Raw genomic sequence first — 21,143 nt, 5'->3', positions numbered from 1 at the left:
TCTCGCTCTTGCTCAGGCTGGTTTCGTCTTTTTTTTTTTTTTTTTTAGTAGAGATGGGGTCTCGCTCTTGCTCAGGCTGGTCTCAAACTCGTGACCTTGAGCGATCCACCCGCCTCGGCCTAGCAGAGTGAGAGGATTACAGGCGTGAGCCACCGCTCCCAGCCTCATTTTATTAGAGAATGGTATTAGAAACCAAGATCTGGATGCTACACTAGTGAGTCGTTGCAACTGGGTGTGTGTGTTGGGGGGGGGTTGTTTCTAGGCGCTCTCAGCTGATAAAGCAAGGAGATGTATGTGTGTATACAAACCTGTGTCTATACACATTTATAGATAATCTGTATGTAAGCAACTGATCTATAGGAAGCTGCACAGGTTCATACTGAAGCCTCCAGCTCCAATCTATTACCACATGGATTGTTCTAGCCTCTCCCTTGCTTATCTAACGTCTCACTCCAACAGTGAGAAACCTGACTCCCAACATCCATCCTCCGTTTACTTAATTGTTCAATTCCAGTGTACATGAGTAGTGGTTGCAGAATTGTTAACCCATACTTCCATGGGACACACTTTTATCAACTGGAGTACACTGCTCATATGCCATTCCTTTTGCCTTTAGTCTAACAGACTCTACTCATTTCTAGGTAAATACCTTATTCCCCCACCGTCTTTGGTAAGGTGGTTTCCTGCTTCTGTAATACTGCTAGATTCTTTGGTCATTCTGCATTCCAGCCTGGGAACCAATCTCCTAGATGATGTTTTATTTGCATACATTAAAGTTTACTTATTGACAAATACTTAATGTCTTCTATTCGCCATTACAGTACCATACAAAATAGTTTTACTCCCCTAAAAAATTTCCCCTATGCTTCAGCTATTCAATTCTATTCCTCCCTGGCACCCCTGGCAATCAGTAATCTATTAGCCTTCTATATAATTTTCCCTTTTCCAGAATGTCATACAATTGTAATCATATAGTGTGTTGGCTTTTTAAGACTGGTTTCTTTCACTTAGCAACATGCATTTAAGATTTATCTATGTCTTTTCATAACTAGATAGGTGATTTACTTTTATTGCTCAATAATATTTCCTTGTATAGATGCATCACAGTTTGTTTATACATTCACTTATTGAAGGGCATTTCTGTTGCTTCCAGTTTGGGAGATTATAAAACTGTTATAAACATTCACATGCACATGTTTTTGTGTGGACATAAATTTTCAAATCAGCTGGGTCAAGACCTAGGAACACAATTGCTAGGAAAGCCACCAAACTGTCTTCTAAAGCGGTGGTGCCATTCCGCATTCCCACCAATACTGAATGAGAGTTCCTGTTCCTCCACATCCTTGCCAGCAGTTGATATCATCAGTGTTTGGGATTTTAGCCGTTCTAACAAGTGTGTAGTGGTGTCGCCTTGCTGTTCATCCATTTACTTTTCAACATTTTATTATAGAACTTTTCAAACATATGGTAAAGTAGAAAGAATTGTATAGAAACACAATGTTGGCCACTAATACAAAGATTTAAATCATTGGGCTGGCCAACAAGCCCATCTGTGGGCTGAACTGAGCTTGTGGGCCCTACTTTTCAACTTCTGATTTGGAAGCTGTAATGTTGAAAGGCTCCAAAATCCTGGAGATGAGCTCCAGGTCTGGGGGCTGAGAAGAGAGGGGAGCCCCTGAGAAATTCTACCAAGAGGTCTGTGTTATCTTCCCCACTCCCCCCCCACCCCCCATGGACAGGGTCCTCTCCTGGGACAGGCCATAGTTGTCACCTCCGACCACCTTCAAGGAACTCATGCGTTCCTCCTGCCATAGCCCGCTGCTCCAAGGAGGGACATCTAAAACTGCTTTAGTACAAGGTTCAGTCCCACAGTTACTCCCAAGCATACTGCTGCTCCCAAACATGAGTATTATGAACTAAATGTGTGTATCCCCCCAACATTCATATGCTCAAGCCCTAACCCCCAGCGTGGCTATATTTCGAGATGGGCCTCTAAGGAAGTAATTAAGGTTAAATGAAGTCATAAGGATGGGACTCTGATCTCAATATAAGAGACACCAGAAAGCTCATTCTCTCTCCCTGCACCAAGGAGGCCACATGAAGACATAGCCAAAAGATGGCCATCTACAAGCCAGGAAGAGAGGCCTCACCAGAAACCAACCATGCACCCTGATCTTGACCTTTCAGTTTCTAGAACTATGAGAAACTTAGTTTTAGTTGTTTAAAGCCACCCAGTCTGTGGTACTGTGTTTTTTCTGTGTAGTATTCGGCAGCCTGTGGCCAGACGCAGTGCCTCATGCCTATATCCCAGCACTCTGGGAGGCCAAGGCAGGAGGAACACTTGAGGCCAGTAATTTGAGACTAGTATGGACAACATAGCAAGACCCCATAGCTACAGAAAATAAGAAAAATTAGCCAGGTATGGTGGCACGGGCCTGTAGTCCCAGTGACTCTGGAGGCTGAGGCAAGAGGATCACTTGAGCCCAGAAGTTCCAGACTACAGTGAGCTATGACTAAGCCACTATACCACAGCCTGGGCAACAGAGTGAGACCCTGTCTCTTAAAAAAAAAAAATGTATTAGCCTGAGTAGACTAATACAATGGGTGATAGAGAAAGTAGGAAGATCTAAAGTTTGGAAGGAGAAGTAGGGGGTGGACCCCAAAGGAGGAGTAACACTCAGCAGCTCCCCTCCCCCCACTATCCACAGTAGACTTGTCCAGGGCACAGTCTCATTGCCACAGGTAGGGAGCAGGAGACCCTGAATGCCTTGATTAACACTTTATTTTATTTTATTTATTTATTTATTTTTTGGAGACAGAGTTTCACTCTGTTGCCAGGGCTAGAGTGCCGTGGCGTAAGCCTAGCTCATGCAACCTCAAACTTCTGGGCTCAGGCCATCCTCCTGCCTCAGCCTCCCGAGTTGCTAGGACTACAGGCATGTGCCACCATGCCTGCCTAATTTGATATATATATATATATATGTTTAGTTGGCCAATTAATTTCCCTTTATTTATAGTAGAGACAGGGTCTTGCTCTTGCTCAGGCCGGTTTCAAACTCCTGACCTTGAGGGATCCTTCCAGAAAGCTAGGATTACAGGCGTGAGCCACCGCGCCCAGCCAATACTTCATTTTTAACATTAGTAGAGTTTGAATATGTATGAGAAAACTACAAAATATATTGAGCACATGATTAAATGGGCATTATTGCTTTTTCTTTTTATTTGAAGTTTTTAAAATGTGAATTGATTTACAGTAAATATTAAATAGACGGCAAGACTGATGCAGGAGTTCCACAAAGGGCTGAAGTTAGGGAAGCCCTGGATCTGGTGGTTAACGCACTTCCTTACATCCGGGGCACCTGAGGTTCCCTCCCGCGCCCGCGGTTCTCTCCACTGCTCTGCCCTAGCTTCCTAGCGAACTCTGCAGCCAAAAAATGACTTGTTCTGCAAACACATGTGCTCTCACACTTCCAAGCTTTCGCACATGCCAGTCCCTCTACCTGGAGGGGCCCCCTGCGTCTCTGCTCCCACCCGCACCTACTCGAATGCCACCTCCATTGGAAAGATTTCTGCCATGCCACCAGGTAGGGCCGTTCCTCTTAAGTTACAGTGCACCCAGTCCGGGTCTCCACTGTGGCCTCTGTCCTGCTGCAAGTAAGACATTGCTTCCGGCCGGGCGCGGTGGCTCACGCCTGTAATCCTAGCACTCTGGGAGGCCGAGGCGGGAGGATCACTCGAGGTAAGGAGTTCGAAACCAGCCTGACCAAGAGCGAGACCGCCGTCTCTACTAAAAAAATAGAAAGAAATTAATTGGCCAACTAAAAATATATAGAAAAAATTAGCCGGGCATGGTGGCGCATGCCTGTAGTCCAGCTACTCGGGAGGCTGAGGCAGGAGGATTGCTTGAGCCCAGGAGTTTGAGCTAGGCTGACGCCATGGCACTCTAGCTGTCTCCAAAAAAAAAAAAGACATTGCTTCCCTGTCTGCCTCAGAGACGAGCAGCTCCTTGAGGACAGAGGTCAGACCCAGTTCATTTCCGGATCCTCAGCATTCAGCACAAGGGATGGAGGAGAGAATAATAAAATGTTTGTGGGATGAGTGAATGAATGTCCCGGGGATGAAGAAAATCCACAGAGCTGGGGGCATGATGGCACACAGGCCAGAGAGGCTGGGGAAGGAGCCTGGGAGGAAGGGTCGGTGAGGGGAGGAGGGTCTTGAGATCTAAGTTTGTGAGGAATGAGATACGAAGTGAGGAGCCTGGGTGGTGAAACGGAAAGGTTTGGGGACACTGGAGAGGGATAGGAAAGAGGGGAACGAAACAATAAGCATCTTAGGACTATTCATCCACACAACAGCCCTATGAGATAATTATTATCCCCAGTTTGCAGATGAGGAAATTGAGGTGAGCGACTTGCCCAGGGGAAAATCGCTAGTGAGGGTGGTGTGCTGGTGTTGGGATTCGAACCCAGCAGGTTGGCTCCAGCCGGCGCTCTCGTGCACGAGCCGTTGGGTCCAGCCCGGCAGACGTAAGTATTCGACGCAGGCCAGCCGTCACGCTCTCGTCGTTATCTGGGGCAGAGGCGCAGGGCCTTCAGGAGCGGGACGAGGGGTCTTCCAGGCCGCCCTCGGACCTAGCATCAGCCTAGACCTGAGGACTAGCCAATCCGGAGGAAGAGCCTCGGGTGGTGGCGTTGGTGAGGGCCCCGTTGCCATGGGAACAAACCAAGGCCTCACGCGGGCGCATGCGCAGACCGAGGAGAGGGTGTTGAACCGGTGAAAGGTGACGTAGAAGCGCACGGGGTGGGACGCAGGGCTTGGCACGTCAAACCCCTGCGTCCTTCGACCCCGGAGCGGAGGAGAGGCGCGCTCGGCAGCGGCGGCGGCGACAGCAGCCCCTACTGGACCGACACCGGGCGGCGCGGAGCTGACGTGCGAAGCAGCGCGAGTTAGGCGTGAGGGCGGCACCCGCGCCCGGGGAAAAGCCCGCGGCGCGAACCGGCGGCCCAGACCCGGTTCGGGCTCCCGAGGCCCCGCCTCCCGGGCCTTGGGACTAATCGGATTGAGAGCGCGCCAGACCGGGCCGCGAACTCGCCAATTGCGGAGGGCGGTAGCCACCACCCAATCCCGAGCAGACAGGTGCGAGGTCCGGAAGGCGGAGGCCAATCTGCAGCGGTTGCGACCTGTTGGGGCAGGTCTCGGCCAATGAGGAGGCTCGAGTGACATCTTTGCGCGCCAATCGGGAGTGAGGGAGCGTTCGTGCCCGCCCGTCCTTCCGGCCAGAGCTCTATTTACCAGGGGCGTGCAGCCCGCTTGCCAATCAGAGCGCGGCTGAGCGGCCCGGCAGCCAACCCCCGAGGAGCGGCCGGCTGGCGTCCGCCGCACCCAGGAGTTGGGGATGTCCTACAAGCCTATCGCCCCCGCCCCCAGCAGCACCCCTGGCTCCAGCACCCCCGGGCCGGGCACCCCGGTCCCGACAGGTGAGGATCCAGCTTCACCCCTGCTCGCCTGCCTGGGCAGTCTAGGTCTCGAAGAGAAGACGGCCTGAGTTCTACGACACACGGCCTGCCGCCACCGTCGAGGGGCCTCAGTTTGCCGGCCTGTGAAGTGGGCGTGGTCGCGTAAGGGCTTGTAGGTGGAGCGCAGGGGGAGGGGTTTGTTCCTGAAGTCGGTCGGCATGGAATGAAGCATCCTGTGGAGGGAACTCGGTCTGGGGCTTGGAAAGCCGGGAGGAGGCGTCGCTGCCTCGCCCTGACCTCTTAACTCGCGCCTGTTGCAGCCGGAAGTGTCCCATCACCGTCGGGCTCAGTGCCAGGAGCCGCTGCTCCTTTCAGACCACTGTTTAATGACTTTGGACCGCCCTCCATGGGCTATGTGCAGGTGAGTGGGGCCAGGGGTTTGCTTATGGATGGGGAGTCCTCCTCCCCCCGCCCCGGGGCCCTGAGCTCACTGCCCTGTTCTCTTTTGACATAGGCGATGAAGCCACCCGGTGCCCAGGGCTCCCAGAGCACCTACACGGACCTGCTGTCGGTCATAGAGGAGATGGGCAAAGAGATCAGGCCCACCTATGCTGGCAGCAAGAGCGCCATGGAGCGCCTGAAGAGAGGTAAGTGAGGCTAGGCCCACCCTGTCCTGCTCAGGAGACTGACACTGAACAGTCCTCCTTCGTTAGGAAAGGAAGGACACCTGGAGGCCACCTGAAGCCTAGACTAGAGCCAGTATCACTACCCAGAGAGATGTTTTGAATTGAATTGAAATTGAATCAATTTCCAGGGAAGAGCGTGAGAATTTGTATTTTAACAGGGTGAATTTGAGGATTACCCACACCTCTGATCTCATCCAACCCCTCATTAGATTTGAATTTCTTTTGCTGAAAGGAAAGGGAGTGGAGAGGGAGGGGTATTCTTCCTTTGAAGGGTGGGGATGGGGCTGTGGAGGGTTGCTGAGACCCCCTCCCCACCCCACCCCTACCCCAGGCATCATCCATGCCCGGGCCCTAGTCAGAGAGTGCCTGGCAGAGACAGAGCGGAATGCCCGCACGTAACAGGAAGCGCCTCAGCGTCTGGACCTTTCCCGGCCACTGCAGAGCACCTGCTTCTCCCTGGCCTTCATCCTGAGTTGCACTAACCATCCTGAGCTTCCTGTCCTGTGTCCATTGGTGGGTGCCGTCCAGGAACCAGGGGGCGGTGCTCACTCCAGTCAGCAGCACTAACTGTCCCCTCCAAGATTTAGCAGCGAGGTCATGCGAGTCCCACCCATGACCTGCTGACAGTGTTGATCCAACTGGGGCTTTCTCCTCTCTGGCCCCACCACCAGCCCTTCCCCAGCACTTCTCACCACTTTGTCCCAGGCCTCCTCCCCCAGCAGGGCTAGAAGCTCCCTGCCTTGTCTCCTGGGCCATAGCCACTCTTTTCTCAGTGTGTCTTTTGCTAAATATGCCCTTTTTATATAAATAAAGGATGATTTGGAGTTGTTCTCTCAGTTCTGAGCCTTTCTGGGTCTGGTTCTGCTAAGCCTGGTAAGCCAGGCAGAAAGTGGGGCAGAAGAGACAGGGACGGGGTGGGGTGGTGCAGGGAGGGCGAGGCTGTCTGTACCTGGCTTTGCCTTGCCTCTGCTGTCCACAGGCCTTGGGTGGGACTCTGCCCTCGGGCCCTCAGCTGTGAGTAGTGGAAGGGGCGGAGAGCCCTGTGCGCCTTCATGTGGTGCCACCAGGGGGCAGTGCAGGCCCTTGGCTGCCTACACAGCTGGATGCACTGCCAGCCTGGGCCTAGAGGGCTCTTCCGCTAGATTGGCCGTGGTGCCCCGGCAGGGTGGAAATGCCAGTTCACTTGAGCCACTCCCTCACGCGCCTTAATGACCTAACAACACCCTAAACTCTGACTCGGCCCTGAAAGTCTCTGACCCCTCAGAGGGAAGGGGCACTGCTGCTTCCCTCCCCCAGCACGGCCTGGCTTCCCACGTGGGTGAGACCCAGCTCTGTGCTGCCATCCACAGCCCCAGCACCTTCTAGCACGCTGGGCGTGACCCCATGAGCCCAGCCCTTGGTGTCTTGGCCTTTACCCAGGGTGGCCCGGTGGCCAGACTTACAGACCTGGAAGGCATAAGTGGGAAAGGCCTTCAGGCACCATTTGGGGACTAGCCCAAGGGTTTGTAGTGAAGGCCTGCTTCCGCCTTGGTGTGCAGCTGAGTGATCCCAGCCCTGAGTAGAGGCAAGTCAGAGCCACCAGCTTCTAGCAGACTTTGGTGGGGAGGCATTTCCCATAGCCTGGGTCCCCGGTTCTGGGGCTGCCTAAGGTGAGGAGCTGGGGAAGTGGGCCTGGGACCCTGCCGGCTCAAGCTCCACCCCTTCAGTGCACACAGGAGGGCTGGGCCAGGGTGGAGTTAGGAACCAAGAGTCTTTGGGGACCCCAAACAGCACAGAGGGAGTAAGAAGAGCCAGCATTTAGGGAATGGCCTCTTCCGCCGCTGCCCTGGGGAAGGAACGCAGGGGCCTGCCCTCACTGTGGGCGGGGCTGCTGGGACCCCGCAGGGGTAGGGAGGGCCGGCCGGGCCCAGGAAGGGGGCGGGGCGGCCGCAGTGACGCGGCTGGCGGCGGGGAGGGACGGCAGGGGCGCCGGCTGGCGGACGGAGAGGAAGGTCGGGGCCATGGGCCCGCGCTGCGCCTCTGGAGAGTCCGGCCACTGTTGGAACCCGAGGCCGGGGCCGGGGACGCTCCGGGCTCCGACCCACTGGCCGGCTGCCCCCGCCCGGGCCGGGTGAGGGCCACCCGCCCTAAGCTAGAGGTGAGCCGGGACGTCGGCAGGCGGGCCAGGAGTATGGCTGGGGACGGGGACGCCGGGGAGCAGAGGGAAGTGGGGACAACGGGGCCTCTCGCCTGCTGGCTGGGTGCGAGGTGGGAGGGGTGCCTGCAGCGGAACTCTGGCGCCCGGCCGGGGCGCAGGTGGGCGGAGCGGGTCTCCCGGGGCGGGGGCCCGCCGGACACCAAGTGGAGAAGCTGTTGCCTCAGCTGAGGAGGGGTCAGCCGCCGGAAGGGTGACAGGATGGCTGCATAGGCGAGTGGAGAGTCGGCGAGGGCGAGGGGTCCAGGAAGGATGCTGGGGACCGGGAAGTCTAGGACCTGGCTGCCCGCCAGGGTGGGGAAAGCAGGGATGTCTGGTCCTGGAAGGCAGGTTCGGGTGCAGGGGCGCACGGCGCCGCTCCGCGCCCAGGCGCCCAGGCACAAGGCTCTTGGTGGACGTCCGGGACTGGGGGGACACCGGCGCCGCCGAGTTGGGGAAAGGGATGCAGGGGGCCGGCCCCCGAGGGGCGGGTCGTGGAAGGAGGGGTCCGGAAGCTCCTGGGGGCGCGCCCCCGAGGGATGCCGCTTCGAAGGGGCTCAGGACGCGGCCGCGGCGGGAGAGGCAAGGCTGGCCCTCCCGCCCGCCGGCCGGAGCCCGCCGCTCCGGGGGGCCCGCGTCAGCGCACGGTTGCCATGACGACGGGCGGGCGGGGGGCGGGGGCTGCGCGGAAAAGAGGTCAGCGCTCAGCCTCGCTGCGGCTCCCGGCCCCCGGCGGCGCGGGCGGCAGCGCCAGGCTCGCCTCTGCGTCCCCGCGGCGGGCCGGGGCATGGGGTCCCGCTGCACCAGCCCCTCGGCCGGCGCGCAGGGCTCGGGACCGCGCGCCGCCGCCCCGCACTGACGGCCGCGCCGTGCCCTGCGCCAGGCGGAGCAGAGGCCGCGCGCCGCCCGCCGAGCGCCTTCAGGATGCTCATCAAGGAGTACCACATTCTGCTGCCCATGAGCCTGGACGAGTACCAGGTGGCCCAGCTCTACATGATCCAGGTGAGGGCGGTGGACAGGGGAAGGTGAGAAGGGCCAACAGCGCGGCGCAGGCCGCACAGGGGCAAGGGGTGGAGCCCAGCTGACCCCCCCAGCCCTGCTCTGGAGGGCTGGAGCCCAGGGGAGGAGAGAGAGCCCCCTCTTCGGACGCGGGGTGGGTAAGGGCTGTGGGGAAAGGGGCAGAAGGGCTGAGTAGGGCCCCCACCCACTGAGTGCCCAGCTCGTGCTGGCCGCTCACCCTCTTTTGATCTCCCTTAATCCTCCTGAGAATCTGTAATCCCATGGGGGAAGGGAGGCAGCCGATAAGGAGGTAAGGGTGAGGAAGGGGACCTAGGTGGCAGAGATGGGCAGGAGGGGGTCTGGAGAAGGTGCAGGGTCTTGGCAACCCCAGGAAGTCAGGGAGAGGGAGTGAGGATCAGGCTGCAGAGGGAGACAGGGATGGGGCAGGTGGGGATGGGGATGAGGGAGGGGTCTGGGCTTGGGCTGCCAGGAGAGTGGGCCAGGTGGGCTCTCAGGGAGGTGAGAGGTTGGTGCAGAGCCCTCGGGAGGTCTGCTCCAGATCTGTTCTCCAGAACTGTGGGATCCAGCCTCAGGGGGTTGACAGGGCCACGTTTGGGCTCCAGAGCTATGAAAGGACAGAATCTGGTGCTCTCAAGCTATGATGGCATGTGGCAGGAGCTGGGACTAGGATCCCAGAGAGGGAGGGGACCAGGCTCAGGGCCTCTGAGAGGTGGAGGTGCGGTGTCCTCTTCTGGTCCGTTCTTCCATTCCAGCCACTCTGGCCTCCTTGCTGCTCCTCGAGCACATCCAGCTCTCTCCCACCTGGGGGCTCACCCTGGCTTCCCCTCTGCCTGGAATACTCCCCCACCCCACAACGGCTGGGCCCCTCCCTCGCCTCCTTCAAGTCTTGGTCAAGTCAGGGTCACTTTATCTTCTCAGTGAGGCCTTCCCTGGCCGTCACATCACAGCTGCAGTCCCCAAGCCTTGATCCCCACTTCCTTTTCTGTGCTCTCTCTTTCCCAGAGCACTTAGCACCTTCATAAATACCATATAATTTGCTTTTTCCTGTTGTCTGTCTCCCTACACTAGAACCCAGGTTCCACAAAGCCAGAGGTCTTTGTTTTAGTCACCAGTAGATCCCAATTAATAATCCCAAACAATGCCTGGACTGGGGCAGTCAGTCAGTAAATACTTGAAGACTGAACTGAGTGCTGGGTTGTAGAACCCCATGGAGGACTGGACAGCATCTGTGACCCTGATCCCAGAGAGCTGTGGGGGGCCAGGCTTGGGTTTCAGGGAGTTGAAAAGGCCAGGACCAGAGCCCCAGAGCTGTGTAGGGTACCAGGCCGAGCTGGGGATTCCAGGAGCTGAGCTATGACGCTCCCTGTTCTGCTCTGCCTTGGGCCACAGAAAAAGAGCCGGGAGGAGTCTAGTGGTGAGGGCAGCGGCGTGGAGATCCTGGCCAACCGGCCCTACACAGATGGGCCTGGAGGCAGCGGGCAGTACACACACAAGGTGTACCACGTGGGCTCCCACATCCCTGGCTGGTTCCGGGCACTGCTGCCCAAGGCTGCCCTGCAGGTAGAGGAGGAATCCTGGAATGCTTACCCCTACACCCGAACCCGGTGAGTGGGTAGGGCGGGCACAGGCCATGCCATGAGGGGACAGTCCTGATGGGCACAGCAGTGAGCCCCAGCCCTGCCCTCTGCCCAGATACACCTGCCCCTTCGTGGAGAAATTCTCCATTGAAATAGAGACCTATTACCTGCCTGATGGGGGCCAGCAGCCGAATGTCTTCAACCTGAGCGGGGCTGAGAGGAGACAGCGCATCCTGGGTGAGGCCCAGCACTGTGGGGGGACCCTGAACACCCCTCAGGCCCCCTGCTGCCTCAGTATGCTGCCTCTGACAAGTCCCAGCTCTTTTCAGGCCTCAGATGTGTGAAAGGCTGTCCTCCCAATCCCAAGGGGGAAGGGGGCAGGGCTTGAAGCGGCTGGCGTTGCTCAGTGCTTGCTGACACCCCCCACCCCCAGACACCATCGACATCGTGCGGGATGCAGTGGCCCCAGGCGAATACAAAGCGGAAGAGGACCCCCGGCTGTACCGCTCAGTCAAGACCGGCCGAGGGCCACTGGCTGATGACTGGGTGCGGACAGCAGCCCAGACCGGGCCCCTCATGTGCGCTTATAAGCTGTGCAAGGTGGAGTTCCGCTACTGGGGCATGCAGGCCAAGATCGAGCAGTTCATCCACGATGTCGGTGAGCACCCGGTGCGGGAGGTTCTGCTTACCCAGCATGCACCGGACACCGTGTTTGCAGCCAAGGATGCTCCCCGTCTGCTGGGGACACAAGCAGAAAGCCACCCCTTCCATTTGAGGTGGGGGCACAGAGGCAGTGGGTGGGGCCACAGCCTAGTTGGGGGTCATGGAAGCGAGAAGCTGACGTCATGATCTCTGAGGTCCACACCGGCTCTGACATTCAGAGATGCTGCTTCTTCCATTATCCTGTGAGTCAAGAGAGACTTAGGGAATCTTGGGAGGGTCGCCCCAACCGGCAGCATGCTAAAGAGTGCAGGTTGGAAGGCTGTGACTCTGATGTCATTCTCTCTGGGGTACCGTCCCACACCCAGATCCAAGTCCCAGCCTCTGGCCCTGGTGTCCAGGTGCCCCTGTCCCACACCTCCCCTCAACCTAATGCCTGCAGCTTTTGCAGCTCAGCCCTGCCTCACTGCCCAGGTCCGAGGCACAGAGAGGCACAATCCTCGGGTGGGGGAGCCCAGCGACCTGGCTTCTGCTCCACTACTGACCCCATTGTGGCACCTCCAGCAAGCCGCTGGCCATCCCTGTCCCTTAACTTTCTGTTCTGTAAATGAGGAAGAGGTGGGGCCAGATATTAAGAGTTAATATAGACGGAGTGATCACAGCCCATCAGACCCTGTGCTCATCACTTTTTGTACAAGATCTCCTTTAACACCCACAGCACCCTGTGAGGCAAGGATGATTACTGGTCCCATTTTACAGATGAGGAAATTGAGCTCAGTCAGTGATGCAGACTCTTTGTCTTGCATTTGGAAAAAATATCCAAAAGCACAAATAAGAAAATTAAAATTACCCACATATAAACACAATTAAGACTCTGATCTATTTCCTTCTAAAAGTTTATAATTATAATTGGACCATTATTACTTTGTTTCCTAGACGTTTAAGAGTTTCTAACGTTATTCCTCTGCTTAGGATAAAAATATCCCAGAAAGGGTATCATCTTTCACCTACAACCTTCATTGAGTGCCAACACTTCCATTAACTATTAACACCTTCATTAACCATCAACAATTTCATTAACTGTTAACACCTTAATTAACTGTTAATTCCTGAGAAATCAGCAGGAAGCCATCGGAAAACAAGAGCAAGCAGTGGTCCCAGCTTTTGCAGTGATGGGGTGGGGCCAATACTCAGCGTTGGAGTGTCCAGAGAGACAGATGAGATGGTGGGCAAGGAGGGAGTTGGGGCAGGAAGACAAACACCCCAGTTTCCACTCCCTCCCCCTAGACAGCGCTGGCCCTGCCCCACTTTGTGGCTCTGGGTGGGTGGTATACCCAGGGGAGCCATTGCCCAACCTCGATGGCCGGGCACGCGGCCGTGGTGGCAGGGAAAGGCGGTAGGGGGCACGGCTCTGATGCCCAGGCACCCACAGGTCTGCGTCGGGTGATGCTGCGGGCCCACCGCCAGGCCTGGTGCTGGCAGGACGAGTGGACGGAGCTGAGCATGGCCGACATCCGGGCACTGGAGGAGGAGACCGCCCGCATGCTGGCCCAGCGCATGGCTAAGTGCAACACGGGCAGTGAGGGGCCCGAGGCCCAGCCCCCCGGGAAACCAAACACAGAGGTCCGGTCAGGGGCCAGCAATGCTGGCACCCCCGATGGGCCTGAGGCTCCCCCCGGCCCTGACGCCTCTCCCGATGCCAGCTTTGGGAAGCAGTGGTCCTCGTCCTCCCGTTCCTCCTACTCGTCCCAACATGGAGGTGAGGCTGGGCGTGGGACTGGACGGGAGGGGGCCACCCTCCAGGCTGGGCTCCCAGGCTGAGGCTGAGCCGCCCCGCAGGGGGCGTGTCTCCCCAGAGCTTGTCGGAGTGGCGCATGCAGAACATCGCCCGAGACTCCGAGAACAGCTCCGAGGAGGAGTTCTTCGATGCCCACGGTCAGCACTGAGGCCCTGCTGGGGGGGGGGCAGGGGTCTCTGAGCAGCTTCACCCACCCCGTGACACAGCTCCCTGTCTCTGCAGAAGGCTTCTCGGACAGTGACGAGGTCTTCCCCAAGGAGATGACCAAGTGGAACTCCAACGACTTCATTGACGCCTTTGCCTCCCCAACAGAGGCTGAGGGGGCGCCAGGTAAAGACCCCACCTCAGGACGCCGGCCACCAGCACCCGGTATGCAGTGGGGACTCAGGGAACAACTCAGTCCTAAGTTTAATGGGGTCCTAAGATGAAAGTCAGTCTGGAGCAGGTGCTCTTTAAATACACAGATGAAGGCAATGGATGGATGATGGATGGGTGGATGATTAGAATGTAGCCACGGTTCCGACAGAGTACAGGAATTACTTTGGAGTCCATGATGGCTTCCCCTGGGAGGTGATGTCTGTGCTGGGTTTTGGATAGGACCAGTGCTGGCCAACAGAACTTTCTGTGATGGAAATGTTCTAGATCTGTGCTGTCCCATATGGTGGCCACCAGCCACATGTAGCTGTCAGGCACTTGAAATGGGGCTAGGGTGCCTGAAGAATTGAAGTTTTTATTGTATTATATATGAATTTATTTAAATTTAAATAGCTACCTGTGGCTAGTGGCCACCACATTGGACGTGGCAGGATTAGAAGTTTGACAAACAGGCACATAGGACCGGCACAAGCAAAGGCCTGGAGATGCGAAAAGACCTGGGAGAGTCAGTGAGAGGAGAGGGCAGACACCAGACCGGGGTACCTGCAGTGCCAGATGAGACGATTCCTTGGTCCCCCTCACTGGCTCTCCCTTGCCCTACAGACCCTGGAACCGAGGTTGCTAAAGGCATCGAGGACAGAGCCCGAGCACCCAGGGACTCAGAGGCAAGTATGGTCGGCCAGCCCTTATCGAGGTTCTGCCCACTCGCTGGCCTGGCCACTGCTCTGACCCCACCCCCGGCACCCATTGCACCCTGCAGGGTCCAGACGGAGCTGGGGAGCTGGGGGCCGAGGCGTGTGCAGTCCACGCCCTCTTCCTCATCCTGCACAGCGGCAACATCCTGGACTCGGGACCTGGAGATGCCAACTCCAAGCAGGCGGATGTGCAGACTCTGAGCTCGGCCTTTGAGGCTGTCACCCGCATCCACTTCCCTGAAGCCCTGGGCCACGTGGCCCTGCGACTGGTGCCCTGCCCGCCCATCTGCGCTGCTGCCTATGCCCTTGTCTCCAAGTACTGGCCAGGGGTGGAAGGGCAGGGAACACACAGGGTCCCCAAGGCACAGAGTCCTAGGATCAGGAAGGCCCCATGGGGGAAGGGATACCAGTCACGGGGGACAGTCATTGACACGGCTGGACCTCTTTCTGGGGAGTGGCTCCATTTCAAAGGCCTTGTGGGTACTGACACTCCCCAGAAAGGACGCGCAGAGCCAGGGCTCGCCAGCAGGTTGAGGGAACGTGGGCGGTAGCAGTGGATCTGCAGGCCCCCCACCCACCCACCACACCCCTCCTGCAGCCTGAGCCCCTACAGCCATGACGGCGACAGCCTATCCCGCTCCCAAGACCATATTCCGCTGGCTGCCCTGCCGCTGCTGGCCACCTCATCGTCCCGCTACCAGGGTGCCGTGGCCACTGTCATTGCCCGCACCAACCAGGCCTACTCGGCCTTCCTGCGCTCGCCAGAGGGCACCGGCTTCTGTGGGCAGGTCAGCGACTAGGGACGTTCCTGGGCAGCAGTCCGTCTGCTGCCCTCCATGCAGCCCAGAAGGGGCCTGGCCTGGGTGAGGAGGAGGCCTCTCCTGACGGTGCCCACCCTCTCGCCCAGGTCGTGCTGATTGGAGATGGTGTTGGTGGCATCCTGGGCTTTGACGCACTCTGCCACAGCGCCAACGTGAGCACCGGGAGTCGGGGCAGCAGCCGCCGGGGGAGCATGGTCAGTGTGACCGAACTCAGCCTCCTCAAGAGGGGGGTTGCCCCTCTCGGTCCCTAGGTCTCTGCCCCCTGAAATAAGACCTCCCTGCGAGCAGCAGGTCCCTGCTGCCTTCTTTACCAGTCTCCTCTAGGACTCCCAAACCCCTCTCAGCACTTCTAAATAAGGAGAAATCGAATGGTCTCTGGGCCTAAGGATGTTTCTGTCCCCTGTTCCATCTAGAACAATGAGCTGCTCTCCCCAGAGGTCGGCTCAGTCCGGGACCCCCTGGCAGAGGGGGTGGAAGGGCTGGGTCGGGCCAGCCCAGAACCCTCAGCCCTGCCTGCCCAGCGCACCCCCAGTGACATGGCCGGTCCTGAGCCTGAGGGCTCTCAGAACAGGTGATCTCCCTACCCCATCATCCCCGCCCTGGGCACAGGCCGGACTACAGAGGCTGCAGCGCTGAGTGCCCCTCCTCTCCCACAGCCTCCAGGCAGCCCTCGCCTCAGTCTCCTCTGGGGAGCCCCGGCGGGCAAGCACAGCTTCCTGCCCGCCCGCTGCCAGCTCCGAGGCTCCTGACGGGCCCACCAGCGCTGCCCGCCTTGACTTCAAGGTCTCTGGGTTCTTCCTCTTCGGCTCCCCGCTGGGCCTGGTGCTGGCTCTGCGCAAAACCGTGATGCCCGCCTTGGAGGGTGAGCCCTCTAGATTGGGGTGGGGGCCACGTCTCGTCTTTTGTCTGCCCCTCTCCGCCATCTCTGGTGGCCTCTCATCTCACCTGAGCCACTGGCATTATCTTATCGTGGCCATTCCCCACTGTGCACATGAAAAGGCCTGGCTAGAAAGGGAACCTGAGGCCCAGAAAGAAGGGGCCTGCGGAGGCTGGCTCTCCCAGCATGCACCATGCCGAGCAGCTGCTTCATCCTGAACCCCAGCAGTGGACGGAAGGCTCTGATCTCTTCTTAGCCAAGAGACTGGTCTCACTTTCCGCAGGTCCCTAGTGACTCCCGGGGAGTGCAGTTTGGGAAGCGCTGACTCAGGGTCACAAGGCATGTCTGGTGTTGCTTCCATACCCCCAGAATGCCCAGCTGAAGCCCCTCCCCACCTCTCTCTATTTTCCGGGTACCCAGTGGCCCAGATGCGGCCAGCCTGTGAGCAGATCTACAACCTCTTCCACGCGGCTGACCCCTGTGCCTCTCGCCTCGAGCCCCTGCTGGCCCCCAAGTTCCAGGCTGTTGCTCCACTGGCCGTGCCCCGCTACCAGAAGTTCCCCCTGGGAGACGGCTCTTCCCTGCTGCTGGGTAGGCCCCAACCAAAAGAGAGGGGAAAGAGGGAGGGTGCACCAACAGAGAGGGAAGGGGTAGCAGAAGGCTTGAGGTGCTTCCCATGTCATAGAAAACCTCTCTTGTCACCACTCTCAGGACCAGGGAGCCCTACCCTGGCCCCTTGGGGTTCTGGATCCCCAGGACCCCCTGACCTTCTGAGCCAGGACTGAGTGGGGGGCAGGTTAGCTAAGCTATGCTAGAGAGAGACTAAGCTAGGGAGGGGGCAGAGTGACACCGGCGTGTGTGGAGGGGTGCACCATGTGTGTGTATTGGTGGGGGCATGCACAGATATGCATGCAGTTGGGGACCCACTGGCCCCATGGCCCGAGTGGGCCTGTGCCAGGCATGGTGTGCATGTGTTTGGGGAGGTGGTGACGGGCATTCTGGCAGGAATACAGCTGGCTGCTGGGGTGAGCTTGGAGGAGAGCATGCCTTCCACTTCACTTCCACCCAGATATGGGGCAGCGCAGCCCCAGCCAGGACCCCACCAGGGGGGCCAGCAGGGAAGACAGTGGAAGGGCAGGGCTGAGCTGTCCTGGGCCCCTGGGTGAAAGGGCAGAAGGGCAGCCTCGCCCAGCAGCGGCTGAGGCTGCCCCTACTCCCCCAGCCGACACTCTGCAGGCCCACTCAGGCCTCTTTCTGGAGGAGCTGGAGATGGTGCCCTCAACGCCCACCTCAGCCAGCGGTGCCTTCTGGAAGGGCAGTGAGTTAGGCACGGAGCCCCCAGCCCAGCCAGCCGCCCCCAGCACCACCAGCGAGGTGGTGAAGAGTAAGTCAGCCAGCCACCCGCGGGGGCGGGCCAGCCTGGAGGGCGGGAGAGGGCCCTATTCCACCTCCAGAGCCGCTGACGTCCCCCTCCCAGCATTGGCTCTGGACCCCGCCCCCCAGCACGCGGCCTGGGTTTGGCCAGGAGCAGACGTGGTGTTAAAGCGGGAGGGAAGGGCACGGGGCGGGCAGATGGGCGCCGGCAGGAGGCCCTCCTGACTCGCTGCCCGCCCCGCCGCGCAGTCCTGGAGCGATGGTGGGGGACCAAGCGGATCGACTACTCGCTGTACTGCCCCGAGGCGCTCACTGCCTTTCCCACCGTCACGCTGCCCCACCTCTTCCACGCCAGCTACTGGGAGTCCGCAGACGTGGTTGCCTTCATCCTGCGCCAGGTGGGCGTGCGGACGTGGGGTGGGAGAGGAGAACGCAACAAGGATGGAGAGCCCAGAGAGGGGCAGACCCCCTCGCATTCACGTGGCCTCGCATGCATGTGTCTCGCACAGGTGATCGAGAAGGAGCGGCCACACCTGGCCGAGTGCGAGGAGCCGTCCATCTACAGCCCAGCCTTCCCCAGGGAGAAGTGGCAGCGCAAACGCACCCAGGTCAAGATCCGGGTATGTGCCCTGTCCCCAGCATCCCGCCCCTCACAGCCCCAGACCTTTGTTCCCAGTCCTGCCCCGCCCCCACGGTCCTGACTCTGCCTCGTGGCCTCGGCCCCGCCCCTGGGAACCACGGGTCTCCTCCCCGCTCCGCGCAACTCAGTCTGGATCTGCGCTCATCCACCTGGCTTCATCCTCCGTGTCGCGTCGGGCCACAGGGGTCCGCAGCGGCGCACGCCCCTCCCTCTGCGGCCCCGCCTCCCCCAGGCCCCGCCCCAGGCGTGCGGGATGTGCCCCCCCACACCTCCACCACCACCACACCCCCCACCCCCACCCCACCCCACGCCCCATCCCCGCTGCCCCTGGCACCCTCACGCTGGCCTCGCTCATGCCATCTCCTCCCGCCAGAACGTCACTTCCAACCACCGGGCGAGCGACACGGTGGTGTGCGAGGGCCGACCCCAGGTGCTGAGCGGCCGCTTCATGTACGGGCCCTTGGACGTGGTCACGCTGACCGGAGAGAAGGTCAAGACCCTGCCCCAGCCCTTGGTCTCACAGCCCCGCCTCCTGTTTCCGGAATGGCTCCTGATCCCCCAGCCCCACATACCCCCGACAACAGACCCTCCTCTGCTCCTCTCCACTCTGGGGGATCCTGGGGGCTCTGCCACCATGGACCTTCTGGCCACTTCTCCCTGCCAGGTGGACGTCTACATCATGACACAGCCGCTGTCGGGCAAATGGATCCACTTTGGCACCGAGGTCACCAGCAGCTCGGGCCGCCTCACCTTCCCCGTGCCCCCAGAGCGAGTGCTGGGCATCGGCGTCTACCCGGTGCGCATGGTGGTCAGGTGAGCCCGGGGCAGGGCGGGCCTCTGCAGGGCGGGCTGCCCCAGGCCTTGCCTCAACGCCACTCACCGCCCCTCCCTGCCCCCTTGGGCCGCAGGGGTGACCACACGTACGCCGAGTGCTGCCTGACGGTGGTGGCCCGCGGCACGGAGGCTGTGGTCTTCAGCATCGACGGCTCCTTCACCGCCAGCGTCTCCATCATGGGCAGCGACCCCAAGGTGCGCGCCGGTGCAGTGGACGTGGTCAGGTAGGAGCCGCAACACCCCCACTACCCTGCCCAGGGGGCTCCCCGCGGCCCGCACCCCTGGCCGGTGCAGCTGACCGCCACCCCTACCCCGCAGGCACTGGCAGGACGCCGGTTACCTAATCGTGTACGTAACGGGCCGGCCGGATATGCAGAAGCACCGCGTGGTGGCCTGGCTATCACAGCACAACTTCCCCCACGGGGTCGTCTCCTTCTGCGACGGCCTCACCCACGACCCTCTGCGCCAGAAAGCAATGTTTCTGCAGAGCCTGGTGCAGGAGGTGCAGCTGCTGGGGAGGGTCACTGTCCTCACCCCACCCTAGAACAGCAGAGGCCATCTGGCCCCACCCCTAAGTCCCCAGCCACTCCCTGGTCCTAACTAACTGGAGGGTTCCCTATGGTCCTGCCCTCACGGTTCTAACTAGGGAGCCCCAGTGCGGGTCAGTGACCAGGACCATTAGGCCCATGTGTCCCCCCTTCCTCCAACTAGCCCTGCCCCCCAATCAATGTGACTGGGGAAGCCCAACATACCCCACCCCCAGCTGCACAGTCCCACCCCCTGCGGTGGCTGACCCTCTTCTCTGTCACAGGTAGAACTGAACATCGTGGCAGGCTATGGGTCCCCCAAAGATGTGGCTGTGTACGCAGCGCTGGGGCTGTCCCCGAGCCAGACCTACATCGTGGGCCGCGCTGTGCGGAAGCTGCAGGCTCAGTGCCAGGTGAGGGCCATGTGAAGGAGGGGACCAGAGCCTGAGTCCCAGGCCAAGGAGCAGCCGGGAGGCCTCACTGGCCGCAGGGAACCCGGGCCTCTCCTAGGACAAGGGCCATGAGCAGCGTGGAACCTCCAGCTGCAGTGCAGAGCAGAGCTGATGACCCAGCTGGAGTATGCTCGAGACCCCAGTGCTGGGCCGCTCTGCCATGGCTTCAGGCACGGGCCTTGACCTTTCTTAGCCTCGGTTTCAAGTCTGTAAAATGGAAGTGATAATGGCACTGACCTGTCAGCTTATCACAAAGATCCCATCATGGACGGCACATCTACAGGCACAGGGCTGGGCACAGAGCAAGTGCTCACCCGATGTTGGCCACTGTTGCCCTGCCCCAGACCCATTTTACAGATAAGGAGACTGAGACCCAGGAAGGGGCCCAGCGGGAGTAAAGCCAAGGTGCCCTGACTCCCGTAGGGTTCCCCTCTATGCAGAGGTGGCTCCAGGTCGGGCCATGGCAGGGCCCCTGTCCAGCCAGCACTGCCATGTGCCCCACCTGCCTCAGGTGCTTATGGAGAGGGGAGGGTGGCCTGTGGGCCTAGCCAGCACCCCTCACCCCTGCCCACCCCCCACAGTTCCTGTCAGACGGCTACGTGGCGCACCTGGGCCAGCTGGAGGCGGGCTCCCATGCTCACGCCCCCTCAGGACCCCCAAGGGCTGCCTTGGCCAAGAGCAGCTACGGCGTGGCGGCCCCTGTGGACTTCCTCCGCAAGCAGAGCCAGCTGCTGCGCTCCAGGGGCCCCAGCCAGGCGGATCGCGAGGGCCCGGGAACGCCGCCCACCACCCTGGCACGGGGCAAGGCCCGAAGCATCAGCCTCAAGTTGGACAGTGAAGAGTGAGGCCGGAACTGTGACAGGACCTGGGTTATTTATGGACACACTCAAGGGGCCCGCACCTGGGAGGCTGGGGGCCCAGACCTTTGCCCCAGCCCTCGCTCCCCTGCCCCACACCCTGCATCTTAGTCTGCCCCTCGGTGTCTCTTCCCTTTCATGTGGAGGGACCCAGCCCTGGGGAGGGTGGAGGGCGTGAGCAGGGGCCCAGAGGCTGTTGCCATGTACAACCTATGAGAATAAACACCACCTGCATCCCGCCGTCACCCTGCCTGGCAGCACGGGGCAGCCGAGCCCACGGTTTCCAATTCAGTGGGGACACTGAGGTTCAGAGAGGGGTCA

General features: G+C 59.6%; 2 protein-coding genes across 3 annotated transcripts; both read left to right on the top strand.

Moving 5' to 3' along the window:
• The first annotated feature begins 4,810 nt into the window (after positions 1-4,810).
• Positions 4,811-6,978, top strand: CDK2AP2 (cyclin dependent kinase 2 associated protein 2). Its single transcript, XM_012757650.3, has 4 exons — positions 4,811-5,477; positions 5,777-5,877; positions 5,971-6,103; positions 6,474-6,978. The coding sequence occupies exons 1-4, from the start codon at positions 5,396-5,398 to the stop codon at positions 6,539-6,541; spliced, it is 384 nt and encodes a 127-aa protein (XP_012613104.1). The 5' UTR covers positions 4,811-5,395; the 3' UTR covers positions 6,542-6,978.
• A 1,121-nt stretch (positions 6,979-8,099) lies between these two features.
• On the top strand, positions 8,100-21,067 carry PITPNM1 (phosphatidylinositol transfer protein membrane associated 1). 2 transcript variants are annotated; one of them, XM_012757641.2, is made up of 24 exons: positions 8,100-8,279; positions 9,199-9,317; positions 10,725-10,939; positions 11,028-11,149; positions 11,346-11,570; positions 13,005-13,331; positions 13,412-13,507; positions 13,593-13,700; positions 14,349-14,410; positions 14,506-14,756; positions 15,039-15,228; positions 15,348-15,455; positions 15,675-15,832; positions 15,918-16,123; positions 16,559-16,729; positions 17,361-17,522; positions 17,762-17,910; positions 18,022-18,132; positions 18,526-18,642; positions 18,817-18,965; positions 19,061-19,210; positions 19,305-19,488; positions 19,798-19,926; positions 20,547-21,067. In XM_012757641.2, the coding sequence occupies exons 2-24, from the start codon at positions 9,240-9,242 to the stop codon at positions 20,808-20,810; spliced, it is 3,732 nt and encodes a 1,243-aa protein (XP_012613095.1). In that variant the 5' UTR covers positions 8,100-8,279; positions 9,199-9,239; the 3' UTR covers positions 20,811-21,067. The 2 variants fall into 2 exon arrangements, with proteins under 2 accessions (XP_012613095.1, XP_012613093.1); XM_012757639.2 differs by having other exon boundaries at positions 13,593-13,739.
• Positions 21,068-21,143: the final 76 nt, after the last annotated feature.

The sequence above is a fragment of the Microcebus murinus genome, chromosome 4 (genome assembly GCF_040939455.1).
Source record: "Microcebus murinus isolate Inina chromosome 4, M.murinus_Inina_mat1.0, whole genome shotgun sequence".
NCBI classification, from domain to species: Eukaryota; Metazoa; Chordata; class Mammalia; order Primates; family Cheirogaleidae; genus Microcebus; species Microcebus murinus.
The sequence above is the reverse complement of the archived record's forward strand: the minus strand, read 5'-3'. Positions and strand labels throughout refer to the sequence as shown.